Below are 17,953 nucleotides of genomic sequence, written 5' to 3'. Positions count from 1 at the left end.
TAACAATGCTGTGCATAAGCGAACCTGAACCCACTCGCCTTTTTTCATCTTTCCTTTCAAATTTTTTATTCGGTAATATTTGGTAATATTGTATTTCGTGTGATATTCTAGTAATAAAAGAAACTATGGCGCCTATATATTCGCCGTTATTGTAAAATGTTCTTGTTGTACAACAGCAAATATATGTATAGTTTAACATGTATCACGCCTCTTCGGCTAGTTATGATTTTACAATAATTGCGGACACGTTTCGCGTAGTCTCATTCATGGCCTTTCGTGGTTTGAAAAGGGCAAATTGGATAACAATGAAGTAACGTAGACCAGGACAGAAGGCAGAAGATAAAAGGATATAAGGCGCCGCTATCATTTTGCTTTATATGCTAACCCAGCGCGCTCCGCCAGGCTGCCGTATACCCAAGAAATGAAAGTGATAGCAATAATTATAATCATCATCAGAGAATAGTTAATCATGTTAAAGATATTAGTATGCGGGGCAATTCAAATGGCGATTTATTTTTAATCCCAAATGATGATTATCTCTTCAGATGAATTCCGTACATCGAATCATATGCAGCCAGTTAAATCGCTACAATAAAGTCTAGGCGCTCGATCAATAGAGAGTGCGAAAATAGACGACGGTCTAGAATGGCATGTATCTCATGTTGAAAATTGTCCTCACCAACGAACCGTTCTTCGGAATGTATTTCGGCTTAGCGTCAACGCCGTTGGTGATCGCCTCTAATGCGAGACGCTAATTGCATATCTTTCGGTTGAATCGTCACCCGCTTGGCATGAATTGCACACAAATTAGTGTCTTGAAATAGCTCGACCAAGTAGGCTTCGCATTGTTCCTGGAGCGCGGATATGGCACTAGACTGGAAGCGAATTTCTGGTTTGATACACCCTGCAATCTCACGAACTAGCCGTTGGAAGGGTAGCTTTCTGATAAGAAGTTCGGTGCCTTTCTGGTATCGACGAATCTCTCGGAGTGCAATAGTCCCTATCGGTCATTAACTCGACGACATCAGCCAATTGAACAGAGATCGTACCGGGCTTATATCGGTATTGTCTATGGCTGCAGCCAGATCCTCTCGGCTGTTTACCCGCAACAACGTTATGGCTCACTTGCATTTGCCGTGGTTGATATTGCTTCACTGTTGACTTCAGCCTTGCCATTCTCGGTATTGCTAGAATTGGATATCGTGACCGAGAATTCGAATTCAATCATAAACGTTGGCTTTCCCGTCCACTCTAATCTTCTTTAAATGAGCTGGGGACTATTTATAAAACAAAAGGTGGACTGTGCACAAACTTGGTCTCTCGATATATTTTATTACTATCATGTTTGGCTATTTCTAGGTATTTCTATTACTGGACCCCACGCCACGGGAAGCAAAGCGCGGCGCGTCGGTGGTATATATGTTCTATTCTTCTGTCTTTTACCCTCTTAATATAAAAATATACCCCTACCTAGATACTATTTATATATATATAAATTAATTATAAAAAAGACAGTGAAACATAAAGTACTACGTCTTAATATATCATTATTAATTAATTTACTATAACTACTCATTTATGATATAGCATGTAAATAGATTATTGATAATATAATTAATGAAAAATATTAGGATATTTTTAACTTTTCTATATAGAGACTATAATATTAGAAAGAAGATACTAATAGATATATATAGCTTATCAATTTCAGACGAAAAAAAGAATGTGAAATATAAATTTATCTAAAGGATCTAGCCGATGATAGGTAGAGGCATAGAGGGAGATAGATAAAATCATTTGAAAGAACAAGCAGCAAGAAAATATAAAAACTGGAAGTGAGAAATAAAGAAACAGGATAATAGTAAATCCAGTAGTAGTATAGGGGTGGGTTATTCTAATTGGATAAGAAAGCTAAAATATGCGAGGGAGATGAAAGAAGTATTGAGATAAGAGAAGGTGCATAAAAATTGGCAAATAGGAATTGAAGTTAAAGTGGGGGGCTACCGGGAGGAACCAATAAACGTGTTTAAATTTGCAGTGAATAGCAAGTTATAATCTTATTAGATTATACTTCTCGAAGTCCTTTTTTTTTTTTTTAAAAAAAAAAGACTTTATTATTAGCATTATTTTCTTTTAAACATCATACATGGGTCTATTTTTGGTATCACAGTAAGAACCAGACAATCATCTATTCCGTAGGGAGGCGGTCCGCATTGCGGCCTGAAAAACTCGACACAGTCTCCCACTTGTTTTGGCTGTCGCCGCCCATTCTGCCTGTCTCTAGTAAACGGGAATTATGGCCGGCTTGACAGACCTTCCTACTGAGCTGGTGTCTGAGGTTATTCACTCGTTGCGGTTTGATGATTTGAAATCAGTCGCATTGGCTAGTCGGGCTCTTCGACTGGTGGCAGCTCCACGGCTCTTTCGAAAAGTCACCGTTCAATCGGATAGGTGTGAAGTAATGCTCCAGTCTCATCTAGTCAAGAGTCACGTTAGAACTCTTGTGTACCATGGATTCTTTTACCATATTCCCCGTATGTTCTATCAACCGGAAAGATTGTTCGTCGAGTAAAGTCATTAACTTATGAGATTTCTTTCTAGGGAATCCGTGGTGCTATCGGCCCCAACGTGACATGAGATCGACAACCAACATAAAACAGCCCCCTACCAACGTTACCATGAATTCCTTGTCCCATGCGGTGGACGGGTGCTCTAAAATAGAAAGTCTCGTCGTTACGCTATTGTATCCCAGGGGTAGGTCTACATATGGAGATGATTTCGATTACTGCCGATCAATTCAAACCTATCTACAAGAAGCCCTTGCGGCAATCAATACGAGTAGGAAACATCCAAGCCCTATAAAATTTCTTCTGGTGGATATCGTCCATTCCTTCGTGGATATTGCGTCAATTGGAATGCTGAACCCATTTCTCCAGGCCCTGGAAACTATTACACATCTGGTGTTGCGGGGTCAGACTGCTTTTTGGGAGCCAGTCCTTTTGAAACGATTTCCTGCGTCTTTAAAAAGCATTGAGCTTCATGACTGCATGGTCCTCTACGACATATTAAGACGGTTCCTGGAGCAGCTACCGGAGCAGGTAACGGAGATTCACCTTGAAAAGGTGTGTCTTCGTCCACATTATAACTTAGGCTATATCAGTAGAATGGGTCCGCCTTCGGCAGTACTCCAGTCTCTGGACGCTTTTTTATGTCAATAGCCTAGATAAAGTTTACGGATCATGTGAAAATTCCCTTTTACGTAGTCCTATTTTTTAAATAGCTCTTTGGTGACCGGCATATACGTTATTACGGACGGATCCTAACGTGCGTCCCACCGTAACTGTGTCCCCCTGTTACCCGCTTGGGGTTAAGGTACTTTGGAAGACAATGCCAGCAATGATTGCAGATCATTAAGCTCAATTTAAAATAGGAATTTTATATCTCTATTATAGACTATTCAACTTTTCACCCAAAATTACGTTGATCTTGTTGGCATATATCATCGCAAGTAAACTTCTGTTGCTAACAAGGTTTCTGTGGCAAAATGTGCTAAGCTTCCATGGTTCCCAACCAGTCATTGTTTACACTATTAAGCTTACAATTATTAGTCAACAGATACCACCGATCAATATCCAACAAAAATTATAGGGCCGGGGATTTGCAAAGTCGAAACCCGTAATGTCCGGCATGAAGCCCATGCTTCGGCTAGTTTCCGATCTTTCTACCCTTGTACTTTATGATATTTATTGATCAACCCATAATTCAGAGAGGCCAAGAATATATGGTAATGGCTAGCGACCCGTTGACGCGTCACAAACGATCACCGAATTTTGAATACGCGAGGCGTAGTAATAGCACTGTCCCTAACTTCTCGAGTGATATCGCTATCGCTTCTTTTCCGCAGTGTCACTCATATAGAGATAAAGGGATCCACTCCTCAAGCTCTTGGGGTCGATATCAGCACAGTACGGGCCGTGCCGACTAAACTTTGATATCACCCCACTGGCATAATATACATAATAATGCATGATAGAGACAGCGGGAGCTGTTTATATATAGAGCATCCCCGATCTAAATGAATGTCATCTCTAGCAAATAGAACTCTGAACTCTGACTCGTGCACGCCCCGCGCTGCCTAAATAGGATATGGATGTTCCTTAAATGTCCGGGAAATCCGGTTTAATCCCGAGCGCAGAGAGCAGAATTTTGACTACCCCGTGATGTCCGTTTCTTCTAGCGTATGTCAGGGGCGTCCCTTGATTACTGTAGAGAGAGTTCGGATTGGCGCCATTGTCGAGGAGTCGCTTGACAGTTTTCTCCGCTCCGTAGAATGCTGCCACCATCAGAGGTGTCTGTTGACCACGAGCCTTGAAGTCGTGGTCGACACCATTAGTAGCAAGCAGCAGCCCGACCACTGCGTCATGCCCTTCCCGTATTGCATGAAACAAAGGCGTCCATCCAGCGGAGTCAGGAGAGTCTAGTTCAATACCATCAGTAGCAAGCAATTGCCTGACGATTGCTTCGTCTCCATTCTGTGCCGCCCACGATAGGGCAGTACGCCCACTGGCATCCTGGGTGTTTGGGCTGATACCATCGGCCGCAAGCAGTAGCCTGACTATTCTGTCATGCCCTTTGCGTACTGCATGAGATAGCGGCGTCCATCCGAAGAAATCGGGACAGTCCAGCTCGATGCCAACGGTAGCAAGCAACAGCCTGACGATTGCTTCGTCTCCATCCTGTGCTGCCCACGATAGAACAGTCCACCCATCGGAATCCTGCGTGTTTGGGTTGATGCCATCGGTAGCGAGTAGTACCGTAGTTACCTCCATATGTCCCCTCCGTGCGGCCCACGATAAAGCAGTCCACCCATCACAATCCTGGGAGTTTGGGTCGATGCCATCGGCAGCGAGCAGTAGCTTAATTACTGCGACATGTCCATTCTGTGCTGCCCATGATAAGGCTTGACACAAATCAGAATCCTGGAGATTTGGGTCGTCGGCAGTAAGCAACAGCTTCAGTATGTCTCCATATCCGTTTCTTGCTGCTATAAGTAGAGGCCTTTGAAGCGTAAACGCAGGTTGAGTGCATGCCCTTGCTGCCAGTGATTTCTGAACAGTCTCCACTCGGCCGTTTTCCGCAGCCCAATCCGATACCCAACTGCCATATCGGCGTATCCCGCAATGGTAAAGATAGGGATTGAGAAGCGTGTAAAAGTGACGGTTTGTTCGGATAAGTGGGTTCATGTATTTTGGAAACTGCAGGTGCTCTGCAATTATCAACCACAATTCATTTGGTAAATCAGGCAACATATTGCAGATATTGGTCTGGTTGCTATGCAATCTATGCGTATTCAGGATCGATGGTTGTAGCAGGTAGGAACTAAGGGCGTCAGAGTTTGTGCAAGGGCGTCTGGTTTGGGAATTATGCTTGTCTTTGTATGATGAGGCACAATAAACAAAACCCACATCTCAGGTCGATCTCTAGAGCCCAGGTGTCGTTCCATGCACTCAAAGATTTTCGGATAATTTCTGAGCCTGCGGTCGCAGGAGCTGTAAGGAGCGAAAAGGAGTATTAGTAGGGATCAGCGGTTTTATATCTCAGGCGCCGGCTATTACAAGTTTATTTAGGTCCTTAAAATCCACCAAGTCCACGTATTATGTATTAGAGGTGCTGATCAGCACAAACCCAATTGTTCGAAATCTCCCAATATGTACCTTCAACAGTGCTCTCATCAATAACCTTTTGACAAGAATTCTGCTAATAACTCCCGTCAACAGCTCTCTTCGCTGACTCTATACCAGTTCGTTCATTGACTCGCTAAAAATGATTGTTTCAACGGCTTTTTTTTTAAAAAAAAGATTCCTTTAAAATTGAGTTCTCCAATGTTTTTTCTTTCTTTCTCTTTCAACAACTCTATCGAACTTATTCTGCCAACGAACGCCGCCGTTCAAAGGATTAACGGCGCTTTTAAACTAGGCGGTCAACAATTCCCGCCAGTTCATTATGCCGTTGTTTACCGTAGAAGGGCCTACTTCAGGTAAAGCTCACTTCCACTCAGCCAGCCACGAAAGACCAGAGCCGTACGGGCTTCAAAACAAAACAGCCTTTCTCTTTTGTATAGTCCAGGATCTGGGCTTGCAACCCCGGCATCTACATCTCTAGAGGCTTTTTTTTTGCGAGGGTGGGCACCAGTGTTATATTGTATGCTGCTATAGCCCTTAGCCCACGTCTATAATTATATATAACAGCCCTGTACTGTAAGATATGCAGTCCAATATCCTCTCTGAGTCTTTCGCAAACTTCTATACTTGTCTACCCCTCTTGCAGTTTGATACAGAATAGAAGTTTGCCGGCGCAAACGATAGGGGATGGCGACTTGTAATGTTTGAATGTATATTTAATATATAAGGTTCTGACAATGATTGTTCAGGACCTTAGCCAACATAGAACGAAAAGACACAAAAATTCGCAACACTCACTTAGCTTGTAGAGGTATTTTGAGGGAACGGAAAGAGCGAACGTTGCCACGATATAGACCTTAAGCCAAAGAGAAGGGCAATACAGTGAGACGTTGTGTGTGCCTCGCTGAATAAAATATATATACCTTGGTCCATATTCTTAAGGGTAGTATAGGGTAATTAATATAACCTTGTATCACATGATAGTTACTTTCAATACGATTCGGTAACTTAATACCAATTAAGCCCGAACTTGATAAGCCTGTATCGCGGAATAGGGTTCGAGAAAGATGAGGTGAAACGAAATTCGATCCAACCTGTATCATAAGCATCGAGAAAACTGGATTCAAGACCCAGAAGGCCAAGTTATTTTAATCCTAGCCATCTTCGAGTTCTCCGATTTTGAGCTGATGGCTACCACCCCAATCCTTCACACTAGTTTTCCCCTTTTCCTAGGTCTCAAAAAATGGCGGTCCTGTCCTTCGCTTGCCCGTTTGGTCGATGGGGCAGATGGGGCAGGATCAAAAAAACCTCCAGACAGTAGCTTCTGACAAGTCATCTGCAAGAATAATGACTTTACCTTCCTCCTCGAGGAGACGTATCTCGTCGCCTCCGTACTTCCAGGATAACTGGAATTCATAAACCAAGTCTCCGTTGATGTTTAGGAAGATGACTTTGGAAGGGAGCGTTCGGTAATTATCGCAATGCACAACAATAAGAAAAGCATCCCGGTAAATCATAGCGCCGCAGCACTGCCTACCATCTTCAAGCCTCCATATCTGTTCGTCATCCTTCATCATTTGAAGGTCATCGGTGCGAAGAACGTAAGTGCCGTCGGAAAACTCATCCAAAAAACCTCTTTCAAGGCTGTCAAACTCCATCATTTTGCCCATATATGTCACCGCGAGAGGAGAATCAAATGGCCGGGAAAACAATATACCATTCCGACAGATTTCATGGATTTGCGTGCACCCCAAATAGGAATTCCCAATAGATTGGCCGTTGACGAGATTTTTGGGAAACAGATATGATAAGGAAAGGCCGAAATCCCGCTGCTCCATATAAGAGGGCTCAGCGCTATCTTGCCAAACAATATTTCTCCAACTCATGATGTGTAAATCGTCATATGCATCCGGTTTCGAGGTGGTTATGAAACCTTTTTGGCCATGAAGGATGCATGGCCAGTTGAAACGGGTGGCATTTGAATGTTGTACTTCCCAGAGTCTCTTGCGGCGAGGATTCCATATGCGAATACTACCATGTGTCGGTGAGTATTGAACGACCAGGTCGCTATCACCATCAAGCACGTATGCATGCTCGGAAGAGTCTGGTGTGGATTGCTCTGCAACCAAATCCCAGTCTGAGACTTGGCGGACAACAAGCCTCCAAGGCCCTGGTTCTGGCTTCTCGTATCCAAGGCAAAGTCTTCCGCAGTCAAAGATCCTTGGGTTTAGAAGCTCTGGAACATTGAAGAAAGCTGTACGACCCCGCCTTCTAGGCCACACCGTGACCGACATAGTTCCCGCGACCCCGATGCTCTCAGGTTCTGATTTCCATTCCTCGGCTTTCCAGGGTTGTGTATGTGGGAATCTTTTGAAGTCCCAGTACCAAATGTGGGATCTACCATCAGACTTGAAACTCAAGTATCTGCCGTCACCACAACTAACAAAATCTTCAAACGGCTTGTGAAACGGACGTATTGATGGGTTCGGTACTGGCTGAGCTGAGGCGAGCAGCTCAGCCATTATTGGGAGTGTCTTGAAGTTTCTTGTTCTCTTAAACCGATCCGCTAGAGGCCTTATGTCCGGCATAGCTGCTAATAAGACAGACAGCGTGAATGGGTCAAGCAGGCAGAGTATCATTTGCTTGATCTCCTGGGGCATATCAATCCACGATTTTGGTCGTTTCTGGGCAGGGTGCGCCCCCATATTTGTGAGACTGGTAAGAACAGCTTCGGAGGATGGAGGAGAGAGTGATAAGAACAGCTGGAAGAGCCTGGCTGGCCTATTAATGTTATTCGATGGATCACGTGATAATGGTGGCTGTAAATATGGGCCTATTACTGTACTGGCGCAAGTGTATGGATCAGTTCGCTCTGTTTCAACGCCCAACATCTATGGTGTCAAATCGCACGTGAACACACCTGACACCTTACAACCAAAAATCAAAGTTTAGTTATATCGTCACCAAAAGACTATATCAGTATGATTATGCAGTGTAAGCCCTGTGAGAATTCCACGATGCACCTACGGGACTTTACACCGGGACTACCACAATTGATCCACAGTACAAAAACCCGACTAGATAGACTTCTACGAGTCAGGTCTTGTTTCAAGTAATATGAACCCTGCGGGAAGAGGGCCGCAGATTACGCTACCGAGCGCCAGCCAGTAGTTCCTAGGAGCGAAACAACACGCACAGTCTTCACAATTCAACGACCTATTAAAAGTGTCAAAAGGAGAGAATTGGATATTCAAGCAAATACCGAGTACACTACATCGGGCGGTCACGAATAAGTGGTAAAACTTCTACAGTCTCACCCCACTAGAAGAGCGTAGCGGATATCTTGAGATAGAGTCGATTGATAAGTTAGGATCTCATAAGTATGACACAGGACGGATCGAAATCAGTTTACTATCAGTTCTCTTTGTTTATGCGTCAAGCTGTCCATTCAGAGCCACGCTAGGCTTAATATAGGTGGTCAGCTTGCGAAACATCTTATTCAATACTCTCACCCAATACGTTAATTCTCTGCTAATATACGGATCCGCTCAAAATTGGGTTCACCACTTATTCGCTTCAAATCATTCTTGAATTCTAAAAAGTAAACTGCTCTATACCTATTTCGGTTACTCTTGTCTAAAATAACCTCTACTGTAGGCAGTATCACGGTACGATACCAAATACCGAGCAAAACTTTTGCTCCTGTATCACACTTGTATGAGCTACGGTATATCGTATTCAGATCCTGGGAGCCAATCTACTAATTTACGCCCATGCAATGGCACGTCGCCTGATGTCTTCATTATGTCTTCATTGTTAATATGGGAGCTTCTCCGTACGCGCCGTCCGTCTGCTGCTCAACTTGGTCCTCACACTGTCGAAGGACATTTCAATCCTTGTGTACGTTTAGGCGATAGGTTCATTTGAGCAAGAACCATAGAATTTTCGCACTACGCCAATTCAATACTCTACCCCCAGAGATCTTGCATTTGATCGCAATGAATCTCGGCCTTCAGGATCATTTGCGAGTTCGCGCAATTTGCCAAAAAAAAAAAATAACCTGTCGCGTATTCGACTGTCAAGCTCTAACGTCCCTCTTAAAGGCCATCAAGAGACTCGACATAAGCTGAACGAATGGCTGAAACTGTCAACTGAACAAATGTCTTTTTATATCTTCTCTATCTCGACGCCATGCCCTATTATTCGCATACCGCGAGAACGGCTTAACACCAGATCTAACAGTTTTAGTCGACCATGGAGCATCATTGAGATATGGTTCTTGTGGCGATATTGTTGAGTGCGCAGCTCAAGGGAACGGTTAAGAATCAAGGTTGAACTGGTTGACGCAGCATGGTAGTTCTTATCGAGAGGTTCCGGGTGGGATCGACAAGTTATTTCGCGACGCGTTTCTGCGTGCCGATTCGAACAGAAAGCTGGACTGGATGATTGGGAATGGTGCCTCTCTAGATGCTCAGGGCGACATCCGTGAGCACATTCTCTTTCAGCCGATTCTCTCCCCTTGGCAAGGTCCTCGGAGCGAGGAAAGCGTGCGTTGGCGTCGACGTTTGCTCCTTTCCAGCAGGGCACCGCTAAAGAGACCTATGGGCCGTCTAAGACCTTTTGAGGAACCGTTATGTTGGACTTTTCAAAAACTGTTGCTTGAATTCAAAGACTCAAGACTTGAATCCCCGCTGCAGAAAGACATTCGTCTACTCTCTCTCTCCTTGCCTTTCAACTCCGACCATCTACATCTACTCGCGACTCAAGCTTTCACTGTCTTGTTACTATTCTCTCTACTGCCTTTATCTTCTTTCATTCCAATCAACCTCACTTATCATCTTCACTCTCTCGTTGGTTGATCTCTTTTCTTCATTCCCATCTTTGACTCTGTTCATCAAAGTCTTCACTTTCTTTCCAAGAGAAGTGCGGGCCATGGATATGGATCGGGGTTTCTTCTTCTTCCTGTTTCATAATGTTATTTCTCCTCCCAAGCTCCCGCAGGCAAGAGAGCCGAATGCCCCACGCCTTGAAGCTAGGCTGCTGGCTATGGTCGAGGATGTCTTGGTATCTTTCCTTGAAAAGAGCCCTTCGGAACACCAGCCACGCTTACGACCATGCAACAATGAATGGCCACGGGGATGACCTGAAAAGCATCCAAAAGGGCGTTATCGACTCCGATATCATTGCTATTCCTCATAATCCCCACTCTGCGTCCAGTCATGATAGCCGCATATCCCTGGAAAGCTCTACGAAGTATATGCGAGACGCAATTTCCTACTCTCCGCCGAAGCCCTGGGGCAAGGATTTCAATCCCACCCATAAACGGCGCAAAGGGTCCGGTGACTTGGGGCTTCCTACTGTTCAGGACGGGAGCCTGACATCATTGGCCGACTTTGAAAATGGGTTGCTGGGGAGCTGGCTAGTTGGCTTCAAAAGACTGAGCCCCCGGTCCCTGTGAGCTGTAAGCTCTCCGAGCCATTAAATGACCATGGAAGATTCGGCTCAGGCAGCCTATGCCAACAATCCACGAGAGCTGTCTGGCATGATTCTAGTGATGCTAGAGCTCTGGGTCGCATTGGACCAGGCATGCATCTCTTTGCAGCCGCTACTAGAGGTATCCCCACCGCAGATTCCCGCGGACTTGCTCGAGCCTCTTCTTCTTCCACAATTGAATCAGATGTAATGGGCGGCCAATGGAGAGGAATACATTCGCGTTAGACACGAGGGGACACATGGCCAAAACCCAAGCATCTTCAGTGATCCTTAATCCCGGGCATTTGCCGTTCAATATTTCGACGGCAGCGGAGAACACCAAAGGCTTCTATCAAAGATCAAACAGGCTGCGGCAACACCCCGGATCGAAAAGAAGAAACAATGGGGAGAGAAGTCACTGCAATATCGTAAATTATCTGAGGCCTCTGAACAGTCTCAACACCATTACACCTGGAGCAATAACGGCAAGAAGTCTCATGCCAAAGGCCCATGCACAAAAGGCACACTGAAAACCAAGATAGCAATCTCAGTATTGACGTCCATGAGTGGCCACTTCCAATAGATTCCAATATGCAGAAGGCTGTGTGTGGTGTTTGAGCTGAGGGCCCTAGAATGGTTTTTATGATGGCGAGATGCCACCTGGATGCTTTTGCATGATACGGGAATGCGCGAGACGAGAGTGGCGGGCAACCTCCATCTGAAGTTGGTGGGTTCAAAGGTAACCAAGGAGTTCCCGATTCGGCATCAGCAGAGGTTGTCTCTGGGATCAACCACCAAGCTGTGGGCCCAAAGGCATTATAACGCACTCCCAATTACTATTCCAGACTTCAACAGCTTGTGTCCAGAAAGTGGACTCAACTACCGGCTTCTGGATAGCCCGAAGCGTGCTTAGGTGATAGATCAGAATACAGAACCAACCGTGAAAGGCTAGTGTACCTTTACGCTTCCACCTGGTCCGTATTCGATTTTACAAGACACGGTCGATTCCTGTGGCCGAACTCAAAACGAAAGCATGGCAAGGCAACATGGAAATATGACATAATCAGTATTTATCTAGCAGAAAATCCCCCTAATTAGTATTTATATAGATGGCAGGGGATAAATAAAGAACTCCTACTATATAATTACCTTTATGTTAGTATTAGACCTACCGTACGAGGGTAAAAGATAGGAAGACTTACCTTAAAATATACCAAAAAAAAAAAAAAAAAAAAAAAAAGCCCGCTTACAGTCTTATTTTTTTAGATTTTTTTTAAGGTTTTTCTGCATAAATTACTAGTATACTTTACCTAAAAAAAGAATCGAACGATACTTACTATACCTTATCTTCGCGAAACCACAGGAGGCGGTTCCCGCAACAGGGGGGTTTATCATCATCCGATATCTCGACAACCTCGGGCTCCGGCTCCGGCTTATCGACCACATAAGGTTAGGCGTACGAGGGGGCTTCCACGAGACTAAATAAGAAGAGCATTAATATAGCCTTAGCACTGCGAAGCCTATTAGAAACTGGTCATACTGCCAGAAAATATACCAGATATCCCTGCCTTAAATACTGATTATGTCAAAAAATGACACAATCAGTATTTTTGAATATATGCTCGTATAACAGAGAAAAGATGAAAGGATGAAAATAGCGGTCAAGATAGTTTTAGAGATGTTTGATAAAGGCGGAGCTTAAAGCGGTCAGAAATAATATATGGCTTGTGTCATTTTTTCGTGATTGCGGCTATTTGCTGCCGTAACACTGCCCAACGACGCCTAGAAGAGAAGCTCACCAGATATTTGAAGATCCTGGGTTTGGCGACCAACTTCTCAAGACACTGGATGGCAAACTGGCAACTATTGAGTCAAGCTGGAATGCACATTGCAGTCTCGATACCATCGTTACAATTGGCCTTCGCATTCTTTCCCTTTCGAAGGGTGCTCCCAGCGTTGAGCAGGTGGTATCTTTCTTATGTCGCTGCCGTGAAGTGGCGAGTAAGTGGTTCGAGCAACTAAATAAGATCTTTACCGCCTCGCTGGGTTGGAAAGCAAAGGATGTCAGCATTTGCTTCTTCGAATTGCAATTATCTGCCAGGCTACCTACGACGTCGAATGCAGGCACATGGCTGCGATGCTTCAGGATTCCCAGGATCTTTCCTGCCTCATCCGGTCCTCGGTCATTCTCCGGGAAACCCCACCGCCAGAATTGGACTCATTGCCATGCGATATTAGGGCTACCCTGATCAGTGTGGAGAAGGTTCGCCATAGGCTGGAGAAAAGGATGCTTGGTTTCATCACCAAAGACCCTTCAGGGAGGAATGATGCCATCCAAAAAAGTGGGAGCTCGTTGAAGATGACTGGAAGCTGGACCGAGAACTCCAAGGACAAGAGACGGCTACAAAAACACAGAGACAACAATCGAGGATGAAAAACAGGCTGTTCGTTAAAACCCCTTGACGGGTGAACTCCTGGTGGCTGGCTATCCACCAGGACGTTTTCCGAAGGAGGTTCTGGTAGAACCTTTGTACAAACGTCCTTGTGCCTCGGTAAGATGGCGCATGAACGCAGTGGTGAATGGTTATATACTGATATTCATCTATGCAGAGAACGATTCCTGTCGTGCCGTCCAAGGTTTTGGGCCCCCCTTATTTGTCCGCCTAAGAGATCCGCGATTACGATGTCAGTCACTATCTATTTATTGCTTTGGATATGGGTTATGCTCACCTTGGCGACAGGTTTATTTACAATAAGGGATGGCCAATTGTTACTGAAGGCGAAAAAGGATTCGCAAACTCTCCAGCTGATTCCTCATGATGTTATGCGTCCAGAACTCCCGACAAGCTTTTCAACAGACTTCTTTCAATGGTTTGACTTGGATAAGCGAGTCCCCGAGTTTCGCCCGCTCGACCAGCCATGGAATTCTTGCTCGCAAAACTGGCAGCTGTCATTCAGCCCTGATTCCTCACGGGGATCGCTGATGCGACAGGGCAATCGAATGCTAGCTGATATCGGGAGGGAGCTATTTCACAGCGTGGCTGAGGGTTTGCAGACTTTGGATGCAAAGGATCATACCCATGTCATACAAAACGGGTCTCCAGCACTCGAAGCGGAGATGACACGGCTTCGTCTGAAGTCTACTCTCGGCCAATATGGCTTGATGGAGTCAAAAGGACCTCAATGCTCGTATTGACAAAACTCAAAACATTGGATGCTTTTTATGGGCCGAAGAACAAGCTGGTTCTTCTTGAAGGAGACCTACTCAATCGGCGTGCAGAGATCGTGCTATATGGTCATCGTCATATCATCGAGAAAGAGAAACATTTCCAGATGGTCATTCATCTTGCTGATGAACCACGCTTGAAACATTTCCATTATTCGTTGGATGAGCACCTGCAGATACTCCGAGGACTTCCAGATATGCTCGGCTCTGTCTATCCAGCCTATCTGCCGGCAATTTTGACATTGCCACTTACTGACCCTGCTTTGGGTCATTCAGGGACCGAAGAGGCGTTCCGAATTCTGCGGCAAGCGTCTCTCAAATCCGGGTTTCCACTTGGCCCAGATTGCATTTTGGTTTTGTGTAAAATTGCAGCTCTCACACCATGCCGGGATTATTACCCAGGCTGAGTGGCTTGTGAGACAGGGTAATGCCGCGGGAGTATTTTGGGTGCGGTTAGAATTAGGCTCCGCTTCGCTTCTCTGAGAAAACCCTGCATCCTCAACTGTCTGCGTGGCTCAGTATGACATCTCGGTCCATTGTCCCTTCGGTATTGGCTACACCTCTGCTGCTCTTGAGCTCCATCCGAGTTGGCTTGGCTTGTCGTACGTTTCAGGGGAATCGGCTACATTAGAGGGTGTGCCGAGCCTCATCCGCTTTACAATGTATCATAGTGGCTATCTTCACGGGTCTTGGCTGGAGTGAGGCACATGTTGCATGAATGGAAATCATGGCAGGTCTTGCTACAGCGTTGCCATCGTTACAAGGGGTCAGTTATGTATTCCTGAGACTAAAGTACGAGACTAAAGTACGCACTTTGTTCTTCACTTGCTGCTAGTAGTACTATCGAATAATTATCCAGCAACGTCAGCTCCAAGGGTTGCCGCAATTCCTGTAAGTGGCCTATCCTCTCTTTGCGGCATTATCAGGCCTGCTCAAAATTGCTACGGACCTAGTGGGGACATTTCTGGCAGCCACGTTTCATCTGGTAGTGCTCTAAGTTCTTTTCTTAGATTACCTGGGTATGGCTACTTGGTACTGGTTGCTGGCCGGACAAACGACGGCTGGTTCTCGAGCTCGACTCCCAACACAATACGCCTCGTACTACGCTTTTGTAATGGCACTAATCTCGGCAGTCATTGCGGTTACCGGAACAGTATGGGGCTGTTTGCCGTTGCTGCAAGGAGTACTGTATTCCTCCAATCGTATCCGTACGACTTTCCCTGCCTATGCTAACCGAACCAGACCCAACTTTTAGTCATAACTACATGTATGAACCTGACACTATTGATCATATAATCGTGTAAATGGGACTGAGGCACGATGATTCCAGGTGCTTGTAAGGCTTTTCTGGAGGGCGAAATAGGGCCATAGTCAAAGGCATGATGAAACAAATGGATTTATTTATGACTTGGATTTTAATACAATGTTTTCACTTTATCTGGGAAGGCTACTTGAAGCCTCGGGTAGATCTGGATTATCAGACGTTTGGGAACCTTGCTAGGAGGGCCAATTCGCCCGCTGAAATGGCATTCCACTCTGTCAGGATTCCAAGAAGTCTCCGCCGAGATTCCTCCAACGCTTGTTCGAAGAAGTGCAGCCTAGCTAGCTGGTCGCCTTGCCGGCGCTTCAAGTGTTCTGCTTCATGAAAATATTGATCGTTATTAGTGCGCAGGTCATGGTTGGCATCTTCAAGTCGCTGGATATCGGCATGCTTGGAAACAAATGATTCTCACATGCGCCGATATAGACCCAACAGCCGTGCGCCCTGCGAAGCCAACTTTGGATCTTCTTGCTCCAGCTGCTGCAGGATCTGAAACACCGGCTGGAATGGGTCCTCGGCCGAGTTTCGATTCTCATGTTCGGTAGTCTGCAAAATAGGATGCTAAGTTTCTAGGACGATCGCAGTTCTGACAGCCATGAGCTCTATAGTGCTCTTACCTGTGCTATATTCTCCGCTCTATTGTGTGGCGTGTTATTCTCGTTCTCGACCTTGCCAGGTATGACGGATGGCGCCTCACGCTCTTCGGGTTGTTCCTTTGCGCCCACTATGCAGCTGGCCCCCATGGTCGGGCTGTTCTCGGCTTTCCTGTATTGGTTGAAGTCACTTATAGCCAGCGAGACTAAGAGGGACGGCAGAACTTGTCGAGCTTTTTCAGCCTGACCCAAAACTGGTGTGGCAGATGCTACCACTCGATCCGTGCCTGAAGTTGATCGATCGTAGTCATGTAGGGCTGAAAGGGCCGGCAGGACTGGAATGACCACCGGGACTGCATTGATCGAGTTGTTTCAAATTGATCCAAAAATGGTGTCGCTATCTATTTCCGCGGAAGGGAGAGGGGGGCAACTTCGAACAAGAATTTAGACTTGCACCTGTTCAGCAAAACTCTTGCCCATCCATCATCACCGGAGATAATTTACTGTCGTTGTCTGAATTCGGAAAGGAACTACAAATTCCATTTCTATAATTAACACTATAATATACCTAAAGCCTAGTAAGCACTTGGAGACATTGAATCACGTTGAAGTTAGCGTTTCTAGTGCCTATTACCCTTCTCGTGCAGAAGGTGGTAGTGGTATACTGTACCGTTTCAAACCTATCTCTTGGCGTCTAAAGCCGAGGAGGGGATGGTTCACGATCTGGGTTCCGAGGCGCTCCCAAGACTCTCATCAAACGACCTGCGCTCCCTTTCTTGAAACTGAATTGCCAAGGGCGAAATGTGGTAGGGAGCTGGAATTGCTCAACTGTCTGATTCGTTAGAAGCAATCTGTCACGGCCCTGGACAGCAAGGTCCAACGCCCGTACCTAGGTCCATCAGCGATAGTTAGTCAGGCAAAACAAAATCGAGCTTACTAAAAATTCGGGAAGTTCTAAGTTTAGGTTTCTAGTGGGGAGGGCGCTGTGTGGGTTGATATATCTCCCCTTTGCTATTTTTAGGTGAGCTTAGTTGTGGTCTGCTATGTTGATGTAGACGACAAGGCCATGGAATAAGGTGATTGCTCGTCAGGTGCGGCGTCCTCCTATTTTAAGAGCTTCCTACGTTCGGCAAGCAAACTGCAAATGACCCGGCATGGCAATATCCTATAAGTATTCATCCATTGTATACACATCCCTGCGCCTGAATTCAAGGGGTGTCACCTATCGATTCCTATCCTAGGCCGGCCGAGATCATCAACTACCTAACGACCAATCCGTCTTATATACAAGCAACCCAACGGGCTGAGTGACGCACCAGAAATATACCTCCAAAGTGAAGACCACGATGGGATTCAATTACGAGTATGATTATTCCTACACGGCGAAAATGCAGCAATTGAGGTCTAGAATCGCAGCCTGTTTAAATCTGAGCATGTGCATGGTGGTTTTTCGGTTTTCATGGAATATGGTGATGATGTATTACTTTTGTGAGATAGTGCTGCGAATGTTGCCGTTATGGTGGTGGTGGTGGTGGCGCTAATCAATGGTATGGGGATGTTCACGTTCCCCGTCCCTATCCTGAATTGGGTGCCAATGAACAGTAAGACATTACGTACGCAGAGGGGCCCACTAAACGCTATTATTAGGTAGCCTACCAGA

At 45.5% G+C, this 17,953-nt stretch overlaps 5 protein-coding genes across 5 annotated transcripts; 2 read left to right on the top strand and 3 right to left on the bottom strand.

Moving 5' to 3' along the window:
• Positions 1-4,157: 4,157 nt before the first annotated feature.
• Positions 4,158-5,309, bottom strand: NUU61_001312 (Ankyrin repeat-containing protein; the record flags this gene model as incomplete). The annotated part of the gene is made up of 1 exon (XM_056651894.1): positions 4,158-5,309. One exon carries the CDS (start codon positions 5,307-5,309, stop codon positions 4,158-4,160), a length of 1,152 nt encoding a protein of 383 aa, XP_056515161.1.
• Positions 5,310-6,979: 1,670 nt separating this feature from the next.
• On the bottom strand, positions 6,980-8,386 carry NUU61_001311 (uncharacterized protein; the record flags this gene model as incomplete). The annotated part of the gene is made up of 1 exon (XM_056651893.1): positions 6,980-8,386. The coding sequence occupies one exon, from the start codon at positions 8,384-8,386 to the stop codon at positions 6,980-6,982; it is 1,407 nt and encodes a 468-aa protein (XP_056515160.1).
• A 2,417-nt stretch (positions 8,387-10,803) lies between these two features.
• Positions 10,804-11,139, top strand: NUU61_001310 (uncharacterized protein; the record flags this gene model as incomplete). Its single annotated transcript, XM_056651892.1, has 1 exon — positions 10,804-11,139. One exon carries the CDS (start codon positions 10,804-10,806, stop codon positions 11,137-11,139), a length of 336 nt encoding a protein of 111 aa, XP_056515159.1.
• Positions 11,140-12,955: 1,816 nt separating this feature from the next.
• Positions 12,956-13,587, top strand: NUU61_001309 (uncharacterized protein; the record flags this gene model as incomplete). The annotated part of the gene is made up of 2 exons (XM_056651891.1): positions 12,956-13,216; positions 13,255-13,587. Coding segments are annotated over 2 exons (594 nt in total), but the record flags the coding sequence as incomplete, so codon positions are not given.
• A 2,521-nt stretch (positions 13,588-16,108) lies between these two features.
• NUU61_001308 (uncharacterized protein) lies at positions 16,109-16,443 on the bottom strand (the record flags this gene model as incomplete). The annotated part of the gene is made up of 2 exons (XM_056651890.1): positions 16,109-16,246; positions 16,318-16,443. The coding sequence occupies 2 exons, from the start codon at positions 16,441-16,443 to the stop codon at positions 16,109-16,111; spliced, it is 264 nt and encodes an 87-aa protein (XP_056515157.1).
• Between the last annotated feature and the right edge of the window lie 1,510 nt (positions 16,444-17,953).

This window comes from Penicillium alfredii, assembly GCF_028826965.1.
Source record: "Penicillium alfredii strain IBT 34128 chromosome Unknown utg000002l_segment0_segment0, whole genome shotgun sequence".
Lineage (NCBI taxonomy): Eukaryota > Fungi > Ascomycota > Eurotiomycetes > Eurotiales > Aspergillaceae > Penicillium > Penicillium alfredii.
This window is presented reverse-complemented; position numbering and strand designations above follow the sequence as displayed.